This window comes from Ananas comosus, linkage group 17 (assembly GCF_001540865.1).
Source record: "Ananas comosus cultivar F153 linkage group 17, ASM154086v1, whole genome shotgun sequence".
Taxonomy (NCBI): Eukaryota; Viridiplantae; Streptophyta; class Magnoliopsida; order Poales; family Bromeliaceae; genus Ananas; species Ananas comosus.
In genome coordinates this window covers 5,278,979-5,299,879 of record NC_033637.1, presented here as the reverse complement: position 1 = coordinate 5,299,879, position 20,901 = coordinate 5,278,979, and the positions used below count along the sequence as shown (strand labels likewise).

The window sequence follows — 20,901 nt, the reverse complement described above, 5'->3', positions numbered from 1 at the left end:
TAAAGAAGAAAAAGGTGAGGGCTCGGGATGCGTGCGGGGTTAAAGTTGGGAGGGGGAATGGGGTTAATGATTGATAAAGAAGAAAAAGGTGAGGGCTCGGGATGCGTGCGGGGTTAAAGTTGGGAGGGGGAGTAGGGTTAATGATTGATAAAGAAGAAAAAGGTGAGGGCTCGGGATGCTTGCGGGGTTAAAGTTGGGAGGGGGAGTGCGGTTAGTAAACCCCACTAACCCGGTTTGGGGTGGGGTTAGTAAACCCCACCCCTTAAAAGTGGTGTTTGGGTATAAATTGGGGGTTAAGGGGTTATTCCACCCCTTAGCCCCCAACCAAATGGTGGCTTATGTATTTCGCCTTTTCCCTCATGCGTTGCGGATCATCGAGGGCTACCAAAATTTTTTTCTATGTCCACACTCTAACATCCCGAAAATGTTAAGTAAAAATTTCAGAGAGAAAGAAGAGAAGGAAAAAGTGAAAATTTCAAAGAGAAAGAAGAAGGGAAAAAATTTGATAGAAAAAGGGCTGTATTTATAGATTATTGAGACCTTTTAAAATATCTTGATTTTTACGTAGAGATTAGAATTAGAATATCTATTAAGATATTCATTAGTAGATATATTTCTTAACTAATTAGAAATATATAATTTGTTATTATCCTTAAGTTATTAGGATAAATCTCAATCCATATTTATGCGGATCAGGTTGAATTTGAACAGACTAATATGAACACACCATATGATAACACAATGTAATTTTTTAAAAAAATGGGCAATTGCCTATATACCCCTAAAAAGTTCTCGGTTTTCTTATTTACCCCTCTTAGAAAGCTAATATTGAAAATACCCTTTCCAAGTCTTTCTAATATACCCATGGAGTTAAGTTCCGTAGTGAGCTACCGTTATTTCTGTAAAATTACCATTTTGCCCATTCTAATATATCCTTCTACCGTAACTAACTTTTCTTATATGCCCTTTATATAGGGTATACTTTTCTTATTTGCCCTTCAAATATCAATTAATTAATTAAGCACGTCGGGAGCGAGCAAATGAACGGATGAGATCGATCGCAACTAAACAAACCTTGGTGGCTGGAGGCATAGTTAGTTAATTCGGATTCGGCAAAAATTCGGTACGGATAAAATTCGGATAAAATTCATCTTTTAATTTTTAAATTTGTTGAAAAATACGGCTAAAAATCGGATTCGGCAATTATTTGGATACGTGATTTTTACGGGTATTATGCATTCACCAATTAAAAATTCGAGATCAAAATTCGACTATATAATAAATATATAATAATTAATATAATATATATATTATTATTATAATTTTTATATATAGATTAAATATATATATATTTAAAATTATAATAAATATACCCCTATTAATAATATATAAGAGTTATATATTTAATAATATTAATAAACTTAGATTTGTGCAGATCAGAAGACTAATTTATTCCAATTAATCTCAGATAATTAACTATTCCACCATAATTAACTCTCTCAATTAGCTCTTCCACCCTAATTAACTCTCCCAATTAACTCTTCCCCATAATTAACTCTCTCAATTAACTCTCCCAATTAACTCTCCCAATTGACCTTCCTCCGGTACCGACAGCACCCACCTCGACCACCGTCGCCACTCCAAACCTCGAGGGTGGCGACCCATGAGGCAATATTGGTGATCGGAGCTGTTGTTCCCGACAGAGGCAGAGACGAAGAACGGGTTTTCTTAGCAACGAAGAAGGCGTCCACGGCGATGGTGTCGAGGTGGAAGGCACGATGATGCTACTGGTGGTGAGGGAGACGATGTCGACCCGCCGACCATAGCGATGTCGAATGTGACGAGGAGGAGGAGGAGGACGTCGAGATCTGCACGAATCGCTGCGGCCCTCTTGCTCCCGGCGCCGACCAGGGCGGCAGAGGAGGGGGAGGACGACGACGAGAGCGGCGACTAGCGGGCTGTTTTTTTTGTGCGAATCAGGCGAGGCTTCTTGGGGGCGAAGGTGGAGGCGGAGGAGCCGGCGCCGAGGTTGGCGGTGGTGGTGAGCTGCTGGCGCTCGCGGCGGCGGGCGGCGGGGACCCAAGTTGGGAGAGAGAGAGGATAAGTTGGGAGAGAAAGGGAGGATAATTTGAGGAAATAATTTAATAAGGTAGGGGCAAAATAGGTATTTTAATTAGGTTTTAACTCTGGTATACATTTAACTCATGTTTAACTTGAGTTAAACTAAAAGGAGATAACTGCGGGGATATTTTGGAATAACGGTGGAACATATGAGGGGCATTTTAGAAAGAAAAAAAAAAAGAGTAGATCGGATATTTTCAGACGCATGAGGGGTATATAGGCAATTATCCCTTTAAAAAAAATGTAACTATATCAATTACAATTATAACCATTATATATCTTACCACCTGCCATATATAAGTATACTTTATTTATAATTATATCTAGCAAAATGCCCATTTAGTACTACTATCATTTTGACAGCATTTCATCAAACGACATTATATATCGCAGCAAACCAAACAAACTAAACGTAGGTACTGGGCTATAGATCAGTTTAGGCCTTATTTCTCGTCCATCATCGATACTTAAAAAAAAAAGAAAAAGTATTGAACTGACATGAATTATAAATCATTTTGAATCAACTATCTTTTATGATTTTGATTCCACTATTTTATCATTTGATTTGTTTGATTTAATTTAGTTAGCACCATTTTGACTTTAAAATTTAAGCTAATTACTTTAATAAATCTATAGTTATGCTGTAACACACTGGACCTTTGCAAATAGCGAGGTTCGAGTGATTGGATGTGTTTCGAGCTTGTCCACACTTGGTGGAGGGTCGTAGAATGTTTTCCGATTCAAAAAGTTCGAAAACTTGAGTTTTGGACGAAACCTGAGAGTTTTTACTCTCAGGAACCGGTCCCTGATGGGAGAGACCGGTCCCCCAGTGAACAGTGCTGCGCAGCCGGCGAGGCAACCGGTCCCTTGCGGGCGAGACCGATCCCCGAGCGCATCTTCGCAGTGAGAGATCGGTCCCGCGCAGGGAGAGACCGGTTCCTGAACGTTGGTTTCTCGGGTGCGACACGCGAGACCGGTGCCTTGCAGGGAGAGACCGTTCCCTCTGGGCGAAAATTGCCCAGACCGGACTGATGCAATTTTAGATTTTTGAGGGGCCTAGCTGGATTTTGTAGCATTAGATGGTCTATATGACCTATCCACCTTCTCTTCTCCTCCTTTCCCTCCTCACACTCTCCCCACACCCTTGTTAGAGAGAGAAGAAGGAGAAGAAGAAGAAGGAGAAGAAGAGGAGGAGGATCTAGCTTGGGCTTGGAGCATTCCTTTGCCTTTTTTCCTCTTCCCACCTTGTTGGTGCTTGAAGGCTTGGACTTGGAGCTTGCATAGGAGGAGATCTTCACCCTAGGAGCTTGGATTGGAACTTCTAAAGAGGTTTGTTGCTCATTTCCCTCCTCTAGACCTTGTTTTGAAAGTATTTTGTAGATGGAACCCTAGAATGGAGATTTAGGGCTTATTTTTGGGCATTTTGAATTTAGGGCTTTTGGAGCTAAATTAGTTGGATTAGAATCTTTCTTGGGCTTGGTTTGGAAGGATTTTAGCTCTCTTTTGGAGCTTAGGAGAGGATTGTTACTCTTTAAGTGAGTTTTAGCCCTTTTGTCTTGTTTGTTAATGTTTGATCTAATGGTTGATTGTAATGCCCTTATATCTCTTCGCTGAATACTTTTAGGGTATTTAGAGACTCGTGGATAACTTCTTTCGGCGAAACGAAGGACACCGCGACGGTTCGGTGGGTTTGACCTAACCAGGCATATGAGAAACTCTCATATCCCATGTTTTATGCTTGTAGAGTAAAAATTCATGCATTTCTATGTTAAATGTATTTATTGTGAATTTTAGGATGCTTAATATGCCTATATTATGTGTGAGAAATTTCGGGCCCCTATAGAGTAGAGGGCTACCATGTGGGACTTGTATACGATGGGCATCCTATTGAGACTTGGTATCCTAACTCCTATTGTGAAAATGAGCATTTCTATCCTATATTTTGAGCTATTCCTACTTGAGACATAGAGGATCTAAGTAAGTCATAAAGGGGCATATGACAAGATTGATATGTGAAATTCTGAGCTAATGTCATGAAGCGGCATTGAGCTTGGGTTGTGTGTGAGCCTAGTGGATAGGGCTGTTGAGCGATTTAGAACTGGAACATGTTTGAACATCAAAACGTCTAAGTGTCATAAAGGGGCACTAGACTTAGTGATTGATTGGAACTTCACACTGTGACCTAGAACTAGATCATTGAGATGCTAGTGACTATTACCATGTTAGAGACATAAGGATTGGATACGTGAGACTTGGACTATGCTTGCTTGCCATTTGTGCTCATTCGCACATGCTTGTGAGGGTCGCTCTCTACAAGCCGGCACTCCGGAGTTGGCCTACGCGACTTATGTTCGCTCGTGCGGTATCGAGAAACCTACGGGGTCGGGAGGGATAGACTCATTCCTAGAGTGGGAATGCTGGAGCTACCACCGACACTTAGGTGGCACAAGCTGGACTACAATATGTGGGTCCTAGAATATGTTGGAAATAATGACATTTGATTGAGAGATGATAATCACTACTAGATAGGATTAGTAGTTGAATTACTATGACATGCTTATAGCATAGTGTTGAGACACGTAGTATACTCGATAGTTTATTTATTGCATCATAGTATACTTGCTGCCATGATAGAGCATATTCATCATACATTGACATTGTGGATCATGTTACCTACCTGTTCATTATGTTGGGACATACTAGCCATGTTTGAACTTGCTTCATTGGGATAAAGTAGATGTACACACTTTCGACATCATGTTTACTTGTGATATAGTAGCTTAGCAATTATTTATGCTTTCATAATGCAACTATTTCGTTACTATTGCCTTGTTGACTTACCCTTTTCTTTTGGGGCCTAGTGGTGCATTGAGCTGAGGTCAGTAATTGCCTACTGTGAACTATAAATTATAGTTCTCACGCCCTCTGTTTTATATTTTCTTTCAGAGCCTTCCACGCCGGGAGAGGCTAGGGACCGAGGGAAGCGCGTGGCTTCGAGCTAGCTCTTCAGCGAGTGACGAGTCGCTAGGTGGTCTACCTCTCGATATTTTTATTTTGGAGAGGTTGAGAGCTGTACCAGTGTACTAGAGACCACTTCTTTGTGTATTATTTTTGGAGATAATATTGTATTACTTTATATTTCACTTCTATTGTTTAGTATCTTCCGTTTACCTTGTCATAGATGATAGAATCATACCTGCTCTGATATCTCTAGATATAGATTATTTCTTGATTTTATTTCCGCTGTTATTTTAGACGCCTTATATGTGTTGACATATGGCGGGTCTGGGCACGCTACCGGGAAGGCCTCTGCCGGTCCCGGGACGTGACATATGCGAATTGAATGAAGTATGATAATTAAATTAGTGAAGACAAACAGCACACTTAAAATTTTAAATTAAAATACCGTTAAGTGATTCAAATTAAACCAATTAAAGATTAGATACTAAAAATAAAATTTTAAAAATTTAGATAGTCAAATTAAAATAATTTATTATTTAAATAAGTTATATATATTTTTACCTAAATAAGCTCGCAATGTGAAGGAAATTAAATGGCTCAAACCAACACCAGAGGTGCCACGTTGTACACGTGATTGATTAACTCAAACTCGGCTTTTGGTTACCTCGGTAGGTCCGTGGCCTCTTATGTCGTAATATAAAATTAAAAAAACAAAATAAGTTCATAAACTATTTTTTGTCACACTAAACTACAAACATATTTTTATAATAAAAAAAGCTTCATCTACAATCAAGTGTACCCCCATTTTGCTCCCATTTGAAATTTAGGACCAATTAAAACAAACTTTAATTTGCTTTTTTTTATTTTGTCATTCGTTGGGTTAAAAAGTTTTGTTTAACTATTTTATAATTTTTTTTTTTATTTATAAAAATATAAAGTTAAATAAATTAGAAAAATAATATTTTTGCGAATTATAAGTCCTATGATATAGTATTATATTATTATGTATAAACTACACTTTACTGTTCTTTGGTTTGTGAAATATATTGTTTAGTATCTTATTTAATAATAAATTTTTGGCTATTGCATATATAATTTTTTGATTTTGTGCTTTTATAAAATTAGACTTTTTTTTTTTTGGATTTATGTAGATTCAATGCAAGTTTTTAAAAATCTGACCAAAATTCTTATATTCTGCTCTCTCCTTCCTTTCTCTTATCTCACTCATCTCCTTTGATGTTGTGGTTACCGTTGTTGCTCTCTTTTTCTCTCCCTTACTCCTTCATTTTCTTCCTCTTACTTTCTCCTCCTCTATCATCATCGCTGCCGCAGATCAGGGACGTGCCGCAGATCTGGGACGTGCAGGTGAGGGCGTTGATTTTTGAAGCAAAAGTCGAGAAGGCTGAGATTGTGACGACAATAATGTGTAGAGAATAGAGGAGGACGAGGGAGAGAAAGGGGACATCAATGTCCTCCTTCCTTTTCTTTTATTTTTTCTTTATTTTTTATTTTTTTTAATTAAATTGGGGAGTGGGTACCTGCCGTGCTCCACTGTATCGAATCGCGCCACTACGTACTTCCTTATCTCTAGCGTTCGTGCTGTGTTTGAATCAGGTCACCGCCGTTTATAACAGTAAGGATGTGGGCTAGATAGAGGGAGGATCTTGGCGGCGACGTGCGGGCGCCGGAGAAAATAAAAAGAGCATGTGGATAATTTTGTTAGTTTTTAAAAAATTCGATTCGAATCTGAAAAATTAAAAAAACTTACAAAAATGCAAAATTAATAAATTTTTTATACAAAAGCCTTAAGTTTTTATAATAAAATATAATAAAATTATAGAATAGATAAGTATAATTTAATAAATCACATGGATGGTAATTAAAAAATATGTTAAACCACGATAATTTTGTAGGGCCAGCGATGCATAAATTAAAGTTTATCCTAACTTTTAAGAATGAAAAATGTAAACCTAGTAATAGTTATCTAAAAAAATAACGTTATTTGTATACCTATAATATAAATATATAAATTTTATAGTTTACGCTCTTAATGGCTCAGATTTACTTGTCTTATTAATTTATTTTTTTTTTTCCAATACTAATAATTCTATATTTTTTTTTAAAATCTTGGATAATGGAATGTAAGATATACACCTTATAATAAGGTGCACATATAATAATTTTTTTAATCTAAAAATGATATACAAATTAAAGATTTGACTTTCACATTTGTACCAATAGAAAAAGAGAATTTACGCCTATAATTTTTTGGGTGCATATTTTATCCTTGTATACTCAGAGAGCAGGAAAAAAAGAGCTAAAGCTTAAAATAAAATAAAAAAATAATTATATCTTTACAGAATGGTAGCAAAAAAATTTTTTCGTGAAAATTAAAGACCTCGTCATCAGCTACTAGCTATTTTGAAATAGCCTTATTAACTTCTTTTTTTTTAATTTTTTTTTTCAATTTAAGTAAAAGTTTAGTAAATCAAATTGAAAATGTTAATAAATGTTAATAGTAATTCTATTAGATTGAACAATTTCAATTATTTTATCAAATTATTTTTACTATTTTTGAGTTTCGAATTGGGGACATCGCGGGGTACATTTTAGAGTACCCAAAGCAATGCGGGTCTAAACACCTAACCAATCGGGTCGCCCTTTCGCCGCCTCGATGGTTCCGTCACCCGAACGCATCCATAAAGAGCCAAACCGGCATATTTTTCATAAAACACCCTCATAATCTCAATACACTAAATATAGCCCCTCGCTTTAAACACTACTATTTCACTGGTATGTAATTAATCAAAAATCCCAGCACAAAGTGCAACGCCTCTCGAAATTGAGCTTTCCTTTTTTAAATATTTATATTAAATGTTTTAATACAAAATAATTTCACTAAAAGGACTTTGTAAAATAGATACTTTGCACAAAGCACCTGACAAATGGAGTTTTGAGACAATTAGTAAAACGTTGAAGGGTTAATTTGCAAAAATCCGCCGTTTCAACGCCATCAAAATTGTCACCAACCAATCCACCTCCTCCGCGCACACTCGCCGCTCCTCTTCGTCTTCTTCCTCCTCCTCCTACTCCTACTCTGAGCTCGAAACCCTAACCCTAACCCTAACCGTAACCCTAGGTTGGCGAAGCGCCCATGGATTCGGCGGCGCTGTCGCGGATCGGCCTCGCGGGGCTGGCGGTGATGGGCCAGAACCTGGCGCTCAACATCGCGGAGAAGGGGTTCCCCATCTCCGTGTACAACCGCACGGCGACGAAGGTCGACGAGACCCTCTCCCGCGCCGCCGCGGAGGGCGACCTCCCCGTCTCCGGCCACCGGTCCCCGCGCGACTTCGTGCTCTCCATCCGGCGGCCCCGCTCCGTCATCATCCTCGTCAAGGCCGGGCCCCCGGTGGACCAGACCATCGCGGCGCTCTCCCCCTTCCTCGACCCCGGCGACTCCATCATCGACGGGGGCAACGAGTGGTACGAGCACACGGAGCGCCGGCTCCGCGAGGCCTCCGCCCGCGGGCTCCTCTACCTCGGCATGGGCGTCTCCGGCGGCGAGGACGGCGCCCGCCACGGCCCCTCCCTCATGCCCGGCGGCCACCTCCAGGCCTACCGCAACGTCGAGGACGTCCTGGCCCGCGCCGCCGCGCAGGTCGACGACGGCCCCTGCGTGACCTTCGTCGGCGAGGGCGGCGCCGGCAACTTCGTGAAGATGGTCCACAACGGCATCGAGTACGGCGACATGCAGCTCATCGCCGAGGCCTACGACGTCCTCCGCTCCGCCGGCGGCCTCTCCAACGCCGAGCTCGCCGCCGTGTTCGACGACTGGAACCGCGGCGAGCTCGAGAGCTTCCTCGTCGAGATCACATCCGACATCTTCCGCGTCCCCGACGAGCACGGCGGCGGCGAGCTCGTCGACAAGATCCTCGACAAGACCGGCATGAAGGGCACCGGCAAGTGGACCGTCCAGCAGGCCGCCGAGCTCTCCGTCGCCGCCCCCACCATCGCCGCCTCCCTCGACAGCCGCTACCTCAGCGCCCTCAAGGACGAGCGCGTCGCCGCCTCCGACACCCTCGACTCCGCCGGCATGCCCCCGGGCCTCCTCCTCCCCGCCGCCCGCCCCGTCGACAAGAAGCGCCTGGTCGACGACGTGCGCCAGGCGCTCTACGCCTCCAAGATCTGCAGCTACGCCCAGGGCATGAACCTCCTCCGCGCCAAGAGCGACGAGAAGGGCTGGAACCTCAACCTCGGCGAGCTCGCCAGGATCTGGAAGGGCGGGTGCATTATTCGGGCCCGCTTCCTCGACAGGATCAAGCAGGCCTACGAGCGGAACCGCAGCCTCCCGAACCTCATCGTCGACCCGGAGTTCGCCCGCGAGATGGTGCAGCGCCAGCCTGCGTGGCGCCGCGTCGTGGGGCTCGCCATCGAGGCCGGCATCGGCGCCCCCGGCATGAGCGCCAGCCTCGCCTACTTCGACACCTACCGCCGCGCCAGGCTCCCCGCGAACCTCGTGCAGGCGCAGAGGGACTACTTCGGCGCGCACACCTACGAGCGCGTCGACCGGCCCGGGTCGTTCCATACCGAGTGGTCGAAGATCGCGAGGCAGAGCAAGGCCGGCGTGCTCAACTGAGGCTGCTTCAAAGCTCTTCGGATTTTGTTGACGGTAATTTGTCGAACCTCTGAATGCGTTCCCTTTATTTTTATTGTTTTTCAGATTTTAGGTGGTGTTGTTTGTGCTCTTAATAAGGTGGGGTATCTATCTACTGGGACTTGTATGCCTGAAGAACAGATCTTTGTTGTCACTGATTCAAAAGATCAAATTTTTATGTCGAGATTAGCGTGCCCTGTTTAAGTTCCCTTAGTTTTACGTTCAGTAGCTTTGCAACTATTAAATGCATCTATGATGCTTCGGGTGTTCTACTGGTTGGGCTGCTTGATTCGATTACTTAACTTGGTCATTGTTGTGCGATTTCATTTTGTTTTAATTGATCCTGGAAGCTCGTTTGGAGGTGATGAGTACTATAAACAAGATGCTTAATAAGAAGTGTTGTGATTATTACTGCACAGATTTGCTATATGAGGTTATACTGTAAACGTGCTTAATCATGACTCCATGCTCACATCTTATTGTTCTATTTTATCAGTCGGATATTATTAACATCCATTGTAGGATGAAGCAGTTATCACCATAAAACGTCTGTGATGCTCACAATTGTTCTGGAACAATCGTATTAATTTGGTTTTAGCTTGATTGTCGTCAAATATAGGAGATTATTAATTGCGTGATCATGTATCTAAGTTCCAATACTTAGTGCTAATGTGTAGTCCATGCTCGACAAATGATATCCAACTGATTCCATTTACCTCTATGGAGACCACCATTCCAGTAGATAACTGAAGTACGCAGTTTAGCAATAATCTTTGGTTGGTTCTTATTAGTGGACGATATGTGTTTTATTACTTAATCACGTACTTGATTGAAAGTGCTTGTTTATAAGTTGAATGGAGTTATGGACCTCAGGGCCTTTTCTTGTCTTAGTATTTCCTCGGTTTGTGTTCAAACAACTATTCCCTTTGAGATTCGTAAAAGATTCTTTTTGAGCATGAATATTCAATTTATTGGATTAATTTATATTCTTATTTGCTTTATTCATAAACATGATTTCACCTTTTACTTTATTGAATAAGAGTTTTTATAATTATTCGCACAGGCCAATTAGTAGTGTTTTGCTGTTCCTTTTGATGCTTAATTGTTTGTTATGCTAAGGTATATTTTCTGCTTTTGTGACTAATGAATTATTTAAATAATATTGGATGACCATTTGGGACTTGATGATATCACATCTTCCAACTGATTTCTTCAAAATCTTGTCAAACTACTTCACACAATGATGATTGCTTCCCTAGTTATCTGCAAATTTGTTTTCAGTGTCCTTCAGTCAGAGAAGATGTTTCCGTGCATATCTACCCTAGTCAGAATCCAGAATTTTTGACAACTTGGTAGATAAATGTTTCTCATTTTCCAGATAGTGTTTCTAAAAGTCTTTACATATGACATTGGGTTTAGACTGGTAGTGTTGGTCATTTGGTTAAGATTGATAATATTGCTTCAACTTGAAGATTGTTTAGGAATTTTGAATAGGTAATATGTTTATATTGTCTGTAAGAGAGGAGGATTGTTGCCTTAGAGCTGAATGACAGGAGTAGTGAATTTGTCTACTCCAGACAGTTCATAAACTATGCATTGTTCTTTTTGTTGGCTAGAAACATGAAGAATGATTAACCAGTGAATAAATATTGTTGCAATTGAACTATTTGACGATTACTCAGTTTCTTTTTGGTCGATTTGGGTGCCCTATTCTGGGAACTAGAAATTAGTTATCTGATGAATTGATATGCTATCAGACTTGATTTGTTTTATTGCGAAACCTATTTTTTTACGGTCAACTATTGTAATGTTCATAGAGGTCTTGATTTTGTACCTTTTTCATGTTGATGAGATAAAAGTTTAATTATTTCATGATTGATAACTATGAGTTTAAGTTGAGTTTAAGTAGACATCCCTCCCCGATTGCTCAAAATCAATGCCAAGGTTTTTTTTTTTTTTAACCTTCGATTGGACGAAAATCTTGCTGCAACCACTCGATCTTTCTTATACTAGTTCAAAGATTTGATGAAGTGAGAAAGCCAAAGATTCATTTTACGGTGTAATCACCCTGATCAAGTATTGTCAAATTCTAGGTATCCTGGAAGTTATAACTTTTCAGGTGACAAACGGTCCAATTACATGTCTGTATTTGTGGGCAATAACTTGTTTGGGTAGAGTCACCGGCATATAGTCTTATTAGTGTAGATCTTATGCACTTCTTCTTGCTAAAGAATTTTCTCTTGAATCATGGGTTTACTTGGCTTTGGCATAGGGTTGAATCATTGGGCTCTTATGAGGCATTTCTTTCATGTGTGTTCTGGCATGAATTTATCGGCTTCATTGTTTGACTTTGAATCTTGACAGTTCGCTTTAATTCTAATCTTTCCGAATACTGAATCATCATTTTCAGTGAACCCTATTTATGCCTGTGGTCATGTTCTTTTAGTGTTCGATTAGGAAGTGTTTTTTTTTTGATGAAGCATGTTAATAATAGGCATGGATATTTGCGGTAATAGGAATCTATGTATTAAACATTATAGTTTTTGTTGCTGATCAGTAATAGGAATCTATGCCAACTTATGAGGTCAGTAAGTCTTTGAGCTGAAATCTATCTAGATATACCTGTATGATGCTTGCTTTCATTCTATTTGATCTTTGCTTATTCTAATTTGATAGGAAGATTCTTTACAGCTTTTCCTGCAACAATTTACCTTGTCAATTCAAGAGGGGTTCAAATTTTATATGTTTGTTTTGTGGTCGAAAGTTGCGTTTATGCAGTAGAACAAAAAGTTCTAATTTGATGCTTCTACTGTAAGAGCTAATATTTCATCTTCTTTGACATAGCGAATTTTCAAACAAGTTGTATGAAAAATGCATGATGATTATTTTCAAACAAAAGAAAGCTGCTCCAGAAGCAAAGCAAATTAGGCACCAAATATAGCAGAACCCTCCTGTAATTTACACACTACAACAATTTGATTCTATTACACAAATTTAGTTGCATACAAAATTAAATTAGTGCAAAATATATTTTACCACAACAGTTTATGTCATTGTAATAATACGAATCATATCATTATTTAGCCATTTATTACCGTCGAATTGATAGTAACGATTCTTGTTTGCTATAAAATAATTATTATTGTAACTAATAATTATTAATCGCATCAGCATTTATTGTTGAGAAAGAATGAATTTCTAGTAGCTTTTAACTAGAGTACATAAATTGTATTTTAATCAAATCATTGCGTCTCGCACGCACTTGATGCAATCTCTCTGTAATTTCGAATGAAGCCTGGGAGCCTAAGACTAGTCCTCGAAAGCATGGCCCAAACAACATTCTAAATCCAAGCCTATACCTGAAGAAAAAGAAGAAGAGCAAAGTCCACACCTCTTGGATTGGCCACTGATAACCCTTCTTGGTAAAGGATGGTAGATCCACCTCTTCGACCATTCATTCACGCGGCTTTGAGATTCGTACTGGTTATAAGTAGTTTCAACGCTTTGAGATTTGTGCTGTTCGCAAACGATTTCAATAGTATGGCAACTTCATGTATCTCGAGAGGTGTTCGGATTGGGTACAAGAGGTCTCTCTTTTGTCTTAGGTTTGTGGATTTTGTATGGCCTTTCGGGTGATGTTCACTGAGTTACAAGTTCGAAACGCCATCAAAATTTTCTAGTGAAATTGGAACAACTTTAAAAAACTAAACCTAAAAGCAGATCGTAATGAAAGGGACCGACCGAGGGGTTACTGAGCACACCTCAAACCCATACGGCACACGAACGCAGCGAAAACAAAATTAAAATAGACGAGAACAATCGTAAAAAACAAGCATGGAAAAGCAATAAAGAACAAGCGAGAACACAAAGAACACAGAATTCACATTATTCGGCCAACAATGTGTCGATCTACGTCCGCGGAAGAGAACACCTCAATGCATTCTTCAATTGATACACGGTATATATAAAAGTACAAAGAGTAAGATTGGATTATAAGAATCTCTCTTTTAGAAGCTCTACACGTTTTTTTCTCAATTAGGATATCTACAATAAAACGCTAAACTCTTAAAACATGAATTACAAGGTATTATAATCCGAAAACCTCAATTCTACTAAGAAATGATCTACCCCGTCCATCCAAGTCCCCCGATTCAGTTCTGATCGTCGATTTCCTCTTAAAAACTTTGTCCAAGGTGTTCTGGACCATCTCTAATCTTAAGACACAAGATTAGATCAAATTGGAGTTAAATCCAACTTACCCAATTGGCCACAGAAGTTGAGTACCGGCATTCAAATTTGAGTACCAGTACTGAAACGCACAAGAATTTCAGCACCTATGCTTCAAAATCGTGTACCTGTACTCAATACAAAAACCTGATTTTCACAGCTTCGGTTTCTAAAGAACTTCTGATGTACTTCTCAGTAACGATATTCAAACATCAAGTTTCGATACTTAACATCTAAAAAACTCAAATTTTTAACTTTTTCAGCGTGATATCGACTCAAAATATGACTTCACATAATTCAGTACAAAATGTTTCTTAGGGTCAGATTTCCAGAGATTTTAAGTAAGCGTATGCCGCTCTCGCGATACTTATAATGCAGAGGAAGCCGATTACGAACGCATCGAATTGCTAACTTCGATCTAGCGAGGGAAGTAGCTAGTACAAATGATATTGGGAGGGCTAATCGATTGTTAAGTTTCTAGGACCTGACATCATTTGTGTACAATTGTGAAGAGATTGAGAAAAATGGGGATGCAGCCGATGTAGATCTTGATACTCAAACTAAACAAGAGTTTGTCACGGATAAAATAGTTAAATATGCATCTAAACAATGTGGATTAAGTGGATAATAACTATGAGAGCCACATATTATTCTTTGTAATTTGTACTTTGATCGCGTGCGTGGTTTATACTAATGAGCTTGTTCGCCTTCGCGACATCGGTGTACGATAATCTCCTTCGTGATCACGAGATTAGCGTACTATAGTTTCCGTATTCCTTCTAAATCTTCAATAATTTTTTTCAGATTTCATTATGTGATGGTGCAATCTTTTGCTAGTTATCTACCAAACATTCTTATATCATCTTCCGTTGAGGCATATAATTCATCACTCTCTGTTAAATATAAAAAAAATAGAAAAATCATTCTTTATTAGCTTGAGTTATCAGAGAACAATACTTAATTGATTCATATTATTTAACATAATATTCAAATGGATTTAGACTTATTAAAATGTCTCAAATATAAATGCGAGGGAGAGTGTTAAATATAAAAAAAAGTATAAAAACATCATTAATTCTCTGTTAGTTTAAAAGCTATTGGAGAATAACGATTGTTTCATATAATTTATCATCCCATCATAGTAAGAGGTCTCGATTTGAGCCACACTAAGCACCTAGCATAATTAATTTCTCACATTTAATTTAAGTTCACGTTATAAGCCTATCGAAAAGTCTTAAGTTCACATTTAATTTAAGTTCACATTAGTGCAGCTCCTTTTTAATTGCTGGTGCTGTAATTTTCTTTCTCTCTTTAATTGCCCAGTGTTTTGTTAACTGAAGAGATCGAACCCTTATTCGAATTAGATCTCTGAATCAAGCAATTTTGTGAGAGTGCTGTTTCTAAACTAATATAATTTGTTGTAGTTTGTGATGCTACTTAATTACTCTAGAACCTAGCTTAAAGGGTTCTTCGGAGTATAAACTACGAGAAATTTTAATTATATACTTATTGTTTTGTGATAATATTATATTATTAGTGTTATGTGCATACTATATTATTTAATTTTTTGTCTTAACTTTTATTTCTTCAGCTATTTCATCCCAAAATATCAATCTAAAAAACAAAAAAATTTCTATAGAACAAGCTTTTTTCCTTCCTTAATTGATGCTCGCTATTACATGAAGTACTCGCAAACTTTGTTTGTTTTGTGCAATTAAAGTATTAAGTGATTCTCATTGCATATTCATTGAAAAAGAGATTATAAAGAGAAACACCACAAAGATTTGCAAAGTACCTCCTCCATCCAAAACGAACATTTCTCTCATGTTCACAAATGAAAATTAAATTAAAAAATGAAACAAGTCAATGTGCTTATACCATAATTAAACTACTTGTTAGATCCAAACTATTGTCTGGAAATGTTTAGTCTATTATTAGTATATATTTCGGTCCGTGATCCCTTTTATTTTCAATTATATATATATGTTTTTCATTCAATGTGAGACTATTGGAGCATTACAGACTCTCTCTGTTTGAACTTTAATTCAGCTTTGATACAAAAATATAACCATCCGGTCTACAAGCACTATTAACTAGTTGGATTCAAACCACTAACTTAAAATGCTTACAATAGGGTATTTGAACGATTAACCCTACGGAGTTTTTTTAATTATAAAATTAGGTATTCAAACTTTTTGTTTATAAAACTAGACTTAAGCGGTGCCGCTTTTGGAAAGCGGTGAATCATCCGCACTTTCCAAAAGCGGCAAATCATTTACCACTTCTACCAAATTTATATATTTTTTACACCCGAACTTCAAAGAATGTAAAGTATTAAACAATAAAAATAATTTCAACGTTTTAAAAAAGTGGTAATTAAATAGTTTTCCGTATTTAAAATGCAGTTGATCGATCATTCGCCGCGTAAGACTAGTTTTATAAATAAATTTTTGAAAGGACTATTTTTATAATTATAATATTTTTTTATGCCTATTAATAAAAAAAAATTTCTCTTTGATCTTTTATATTTCTAATTATATTTTCCTCATTACATGATATGGAACTACATATATTGAGATATTAACCTGAGAACAAGTATATCTTGATCTTTCCTATATATATTAGCAGGATCTAATCATTGTGTGTGATAGATTATAAAGTTTTATACAATTTTAGATACACTGTTGTTTTGTCTTGTTATGCTCTCTGAGACTGTGACAACACTACTCCTACTTTTTTTTTTTTACTTTTTTTTTTTTTTTCTTTGGGGTGGGGGGCATATCTAAAAATGCCTTAGTACGTATTTGAATAGTGATAAAGTATAGATCATCAATTAGTGCTCTACAAAGTACAAGCACTGAATAAGTTTTGCCCACTTTTATGCTGTTATGCACCAATCTCCAGCTAAATTAACAACTTAAACAGTGTGGTCCAAAACATAATCTTCCATATAAAAATGTCCCGATTTGGCTAATTACTATCATCAATATATTAACCAAGTTAAAGTACATACACTCTTCAAGTATGTTAGCTGTATATATGTTACCATGATTGAACTATTAAATACTAATTGGTTGGATATATGTATATATCTATATATATTTTTAAGAGAAATGTAGCATTCTGCCCGTTTCGTTTATCTTTTTTAGAAATAAACTTAGCTGAAAATGTGAATATACTAGAATTCGAACTTAGGATCTCGAGTACCAACCACCAAACCTTTTACCATTTGCACTAGGGACGGTCGGTATATATGTATATATATATATGATGAAATTGTACTACATCTTCTATCTATGCATGAGTCATTACAATGTCCATGATCACTAAGTGGCTTTTTTGCAGTGGAAATGTTTCTTTCTTGTCTATTCTTTTCTTTTCTTTTTGGGTGATTCCTTTCAGCTTGGGGCAGATGGTTTGCTTTCCTTCCATCAATCTCCTTATTGCTTGCTAGATCATATTCTACCAACAAGCTACCCTATTAAAAGAATCACAAATGTTATATATGTGTAGCCCTTTGAAAGGAAAGTGATGTCCATTACACTCCTTGCTATATGTATATCCTTTTCCTTTAGGGGAAGTTAGTGCCTCGAGATATGTCTGATGCCTGAGATTCCAAGTCCGAAGCAGCTACGTTCATTGTAAGGAAAAAAAATAAAACAAGCGGATAACACATTATCTTTCCCTCTCTCAAAAAAAAAAAAAAAAAGTTAGTGCATGGAGACCTCGCCCAACTATATAGCCTTTTTGAAATGATTCTCTCGACTTTGGTTTTTCTCTTTACTTTCTCTCTTTACCTCCTGTTTTTTACAAATTTGGTGATTTTAGTGAATTATGTTGAGAATTTTATTAAATTTACAAGTGATTTATCAAATTCAAGAGTCTTTATCATTGTTTAGAAACTTAAACTAGAAAAATTAATGGCTAGTAGCTAATAAAGCTATTAAATGTAACAAATTTGGCTAGGGTTCAAATTTTACGTACTTCTTACACAAGCTAAGATTCAATCATAAAATTTTAAAATAAAGATATAAACTATTTAAACTGATTTTTAACATAAAAAGACCTACATTTTAGAAAATCATAATTTCTGGAAACCTTTATCTTGAGTTTTCAATATTGTGCTTCAATTCCTATAAAGTTTCGAATCGTTTGATTTTAGTATCACTTGAAGTATAGAAAATCGGTTTTTAAAATTTTTGAAACTTTCTAGATATTCATTTTAAATATATTTTTATCATATTTAATAATTTAGAACTTAATTTACATCTTCTAAATTTGTAATTGTACTTGTATAAAAACTTATGTAACTTAAATACATATCATTTGATCCCTACTCAAAAAAAATTATTAACTTAACTAACTAGAAGTTACCAACCGTATCTAGCATAGTTAGCTAAAGATTTGATGATTGATAGCCGATATTCCACATTCGAAGTCTAGTTATTTTAAATGTATAAAGTAGATAGCTTTCTATCTTCCCCCCTCTCTCTCTCAAATAAAATAAAAATTTCTAAGTTAAGGAGGTGTGTTCAAAACACAAGACAAAACAAAAAAAGGGTTAATTGTATATATGCCCCTACAAACATAAATAGTGATCAATTATAAATATATCCTACAAATTTTAACTTTCATATGCTGTCCCTATAAATTCTGATATTTTTAAATATATCCCTACCGTTAGAATCTGTTAGAAAAAATTAGTTAACCATAGTTTAAATACTTAACGCTGATTAGTTAATGATGTGAATTGATTTTTTTACCATTTTCAATTAACAGTTGAGAGGGATATGTTTGTGATGGTAAAAAGATTATTTCACTTATAAATAAACAGTGCTTTAATGGTAACAAACCAGAATGACATATTTGAAAATATTAGGACTTTTATAGGGACAATATATAAAAATGGAAAAACTTTAAAAACTCCCCCTGTGGTTTCGTAGTTTCTCACTTTGCTCCCCTGTGGTTTTAAATGTATCAATTTGCCCCCCAGTGGTTTCTTTTTTCTCTTTTTCTTATTAATTTTTTTATTTTTTTTTCTTAAATCATTGATAAAGTTAAAATTAAAGGGTACTAAAGTGAATATTTGATAAATCTAGATGGGTATCTGAAATTTTTTGTATATAATTTAATGAAATTAATATTAACAAAAAAACTACCGAAAAGATAAAAACGAAACCACATGGGGGCAATTTGATACATTTTAAACCGCAGGGGGACAAAGTGAGAAACTACGAAACCACAGGGGGTTTTTTGAAGTTTTTTCCTATAAAAATTAATCTTTGTAGGAATATATTTATAATTTACTATATTTGTACGCATCTGTATAAAATTAACCTAAAAAAAAAAAAAGAAAAAAAAAATGTGGGGACTCTTTCAAAATGGTGGCGTATATGGTGGTTGAGGGGATTCTCAAGACATCTTCATCTTTCTTTCGTGTGCAATGTATGTATCTGGTCCCTGCCTCTAATGGAGATGCTTCATTTCCCTTTCCAGTGTGACAGGTGGATGCGCCGTGAATCGGACAGCCTTTTAATCATTAGCAAATAAAGCCTTGATTCTTCTCTGAAAATGTGGAAATTGCCCTGCAGCTTGTTTGAATATTCTTTATCTTCGCACATCCATTATCAGATAAACCCTTTTCCTCTGATGCAATTCTGACTGTGATATATATAGAGTAGGACTTGTGTACTATTAAGAGTATGGAAGCTTTCGTATTCTTAAGTTGTTTTAGATAATGTAATTTCTGAATCCACGACTTCGTTAAACTTGGTCTAGCGTATTTGAAGGATCTAGAAAAATAAATTTTGTAGTTTTTCGATATCAGGTACTTAGTGATCGAAAATACGTACTCAAAATGATCAACAGTTGAAAATAAAAATCTTATAAAAAGTAGTACCAAAATTTTTGATCAGAAATTGTAATATTCTTGTACTAGATATATAGTACTATAAAAAATTTTCAATCAAAATTTCATCTCATTTGAATGCTTTTACGCTGTTAAATTTGCAAACGGCACACATTAAGCATTAAAAGTTATTGATTTTGAACTCATCCGATCGCTAGGTAAATAATATCGAAAAACCGCAAAAATTATTTTCTATATACTTTAAATATGCTAGATTAAGTCTAATGAAGTTGATCGTCGATTCGAAAGTTTAATCATCGAAAATGGTGTAAGAGCATGGAGGCTTCCGTGTTCCTAATAGCACACAAGTCATATTCTATATATATGCATAAGTATATTCCTCTGCAAAATTATCTGAAATTTTACATTGTTGAATATAAAATACTATATCATCATCATCATCTTACAGCTTAAACTTTGTCAAGTAAGAGGTAGTTACACAACGTACGTAAAAGGAAAAAAATTAATAAACACTTACCTGAACTATGAACTATTTTGATTTGGCTACTAAATCTTTCAAAATTATGATTCTACTGCCATTCTTTTAATTTGAATCAATCAACAACACGACTTCAAATTTTGAATGCGTCGTTTATTTTTATAGGTTTAGTTAGTATGTTTCATACAATTCTCGCAACTATGAGTTCATTAAATAACCAGGCAGTTTAAATTTTGAAGTCGAAGTGCAGTTGCCTGACACAAATCAAATAAATTGAAATGTTGGATAATAAACTCAAAATTTAGAAAAGTCGTGTAGCCAACTCAAAAATAGTCCATAGTTAAGATAATAAATTTTGTACTTTTTTTACCCAAAGTAAAATAATGGTGAGTTTGAGTATAAAATAGTAAGATACAGTTCCCTAGCATGCATGCTTAATCTAATCGGTAGTTTCTCGCACGAATCCCCTTTAAATAAAGTTTAAAAAAAATCGCCTCTCGTGCGAAACTTTTTTCAAAAGCAAATCCAACTAGCTCCAGTGAATCGGATGATTCTCCAACTGCACTTTCGAGGGCTAAATATGAGACTCCA

At 36.8% G+C, this 20,901-nt stretch overlaps 1 protein-coding gene across 1 annotated transcript; it reads left to right on the top strand.

Annotated features, from left to right (window-relative positions):
* LOC109723243 (6-phosphogluconate dehydrogenase, decarboxylating 2, chloroplastic-like) lies at positions 8,108–10,152 on the top strand. The gene has a single exon (XM_020251549.1). It carries the CDS (start codon positions 8,237–8,239, stop codon positions 9,716–9,718), a length of 1,482 nt encoding a protein of 493 aa, XP_020107138.1. The 5' UTR covers positions 8,108–8,236; the 3' UTR covers positions 9,719–10,152.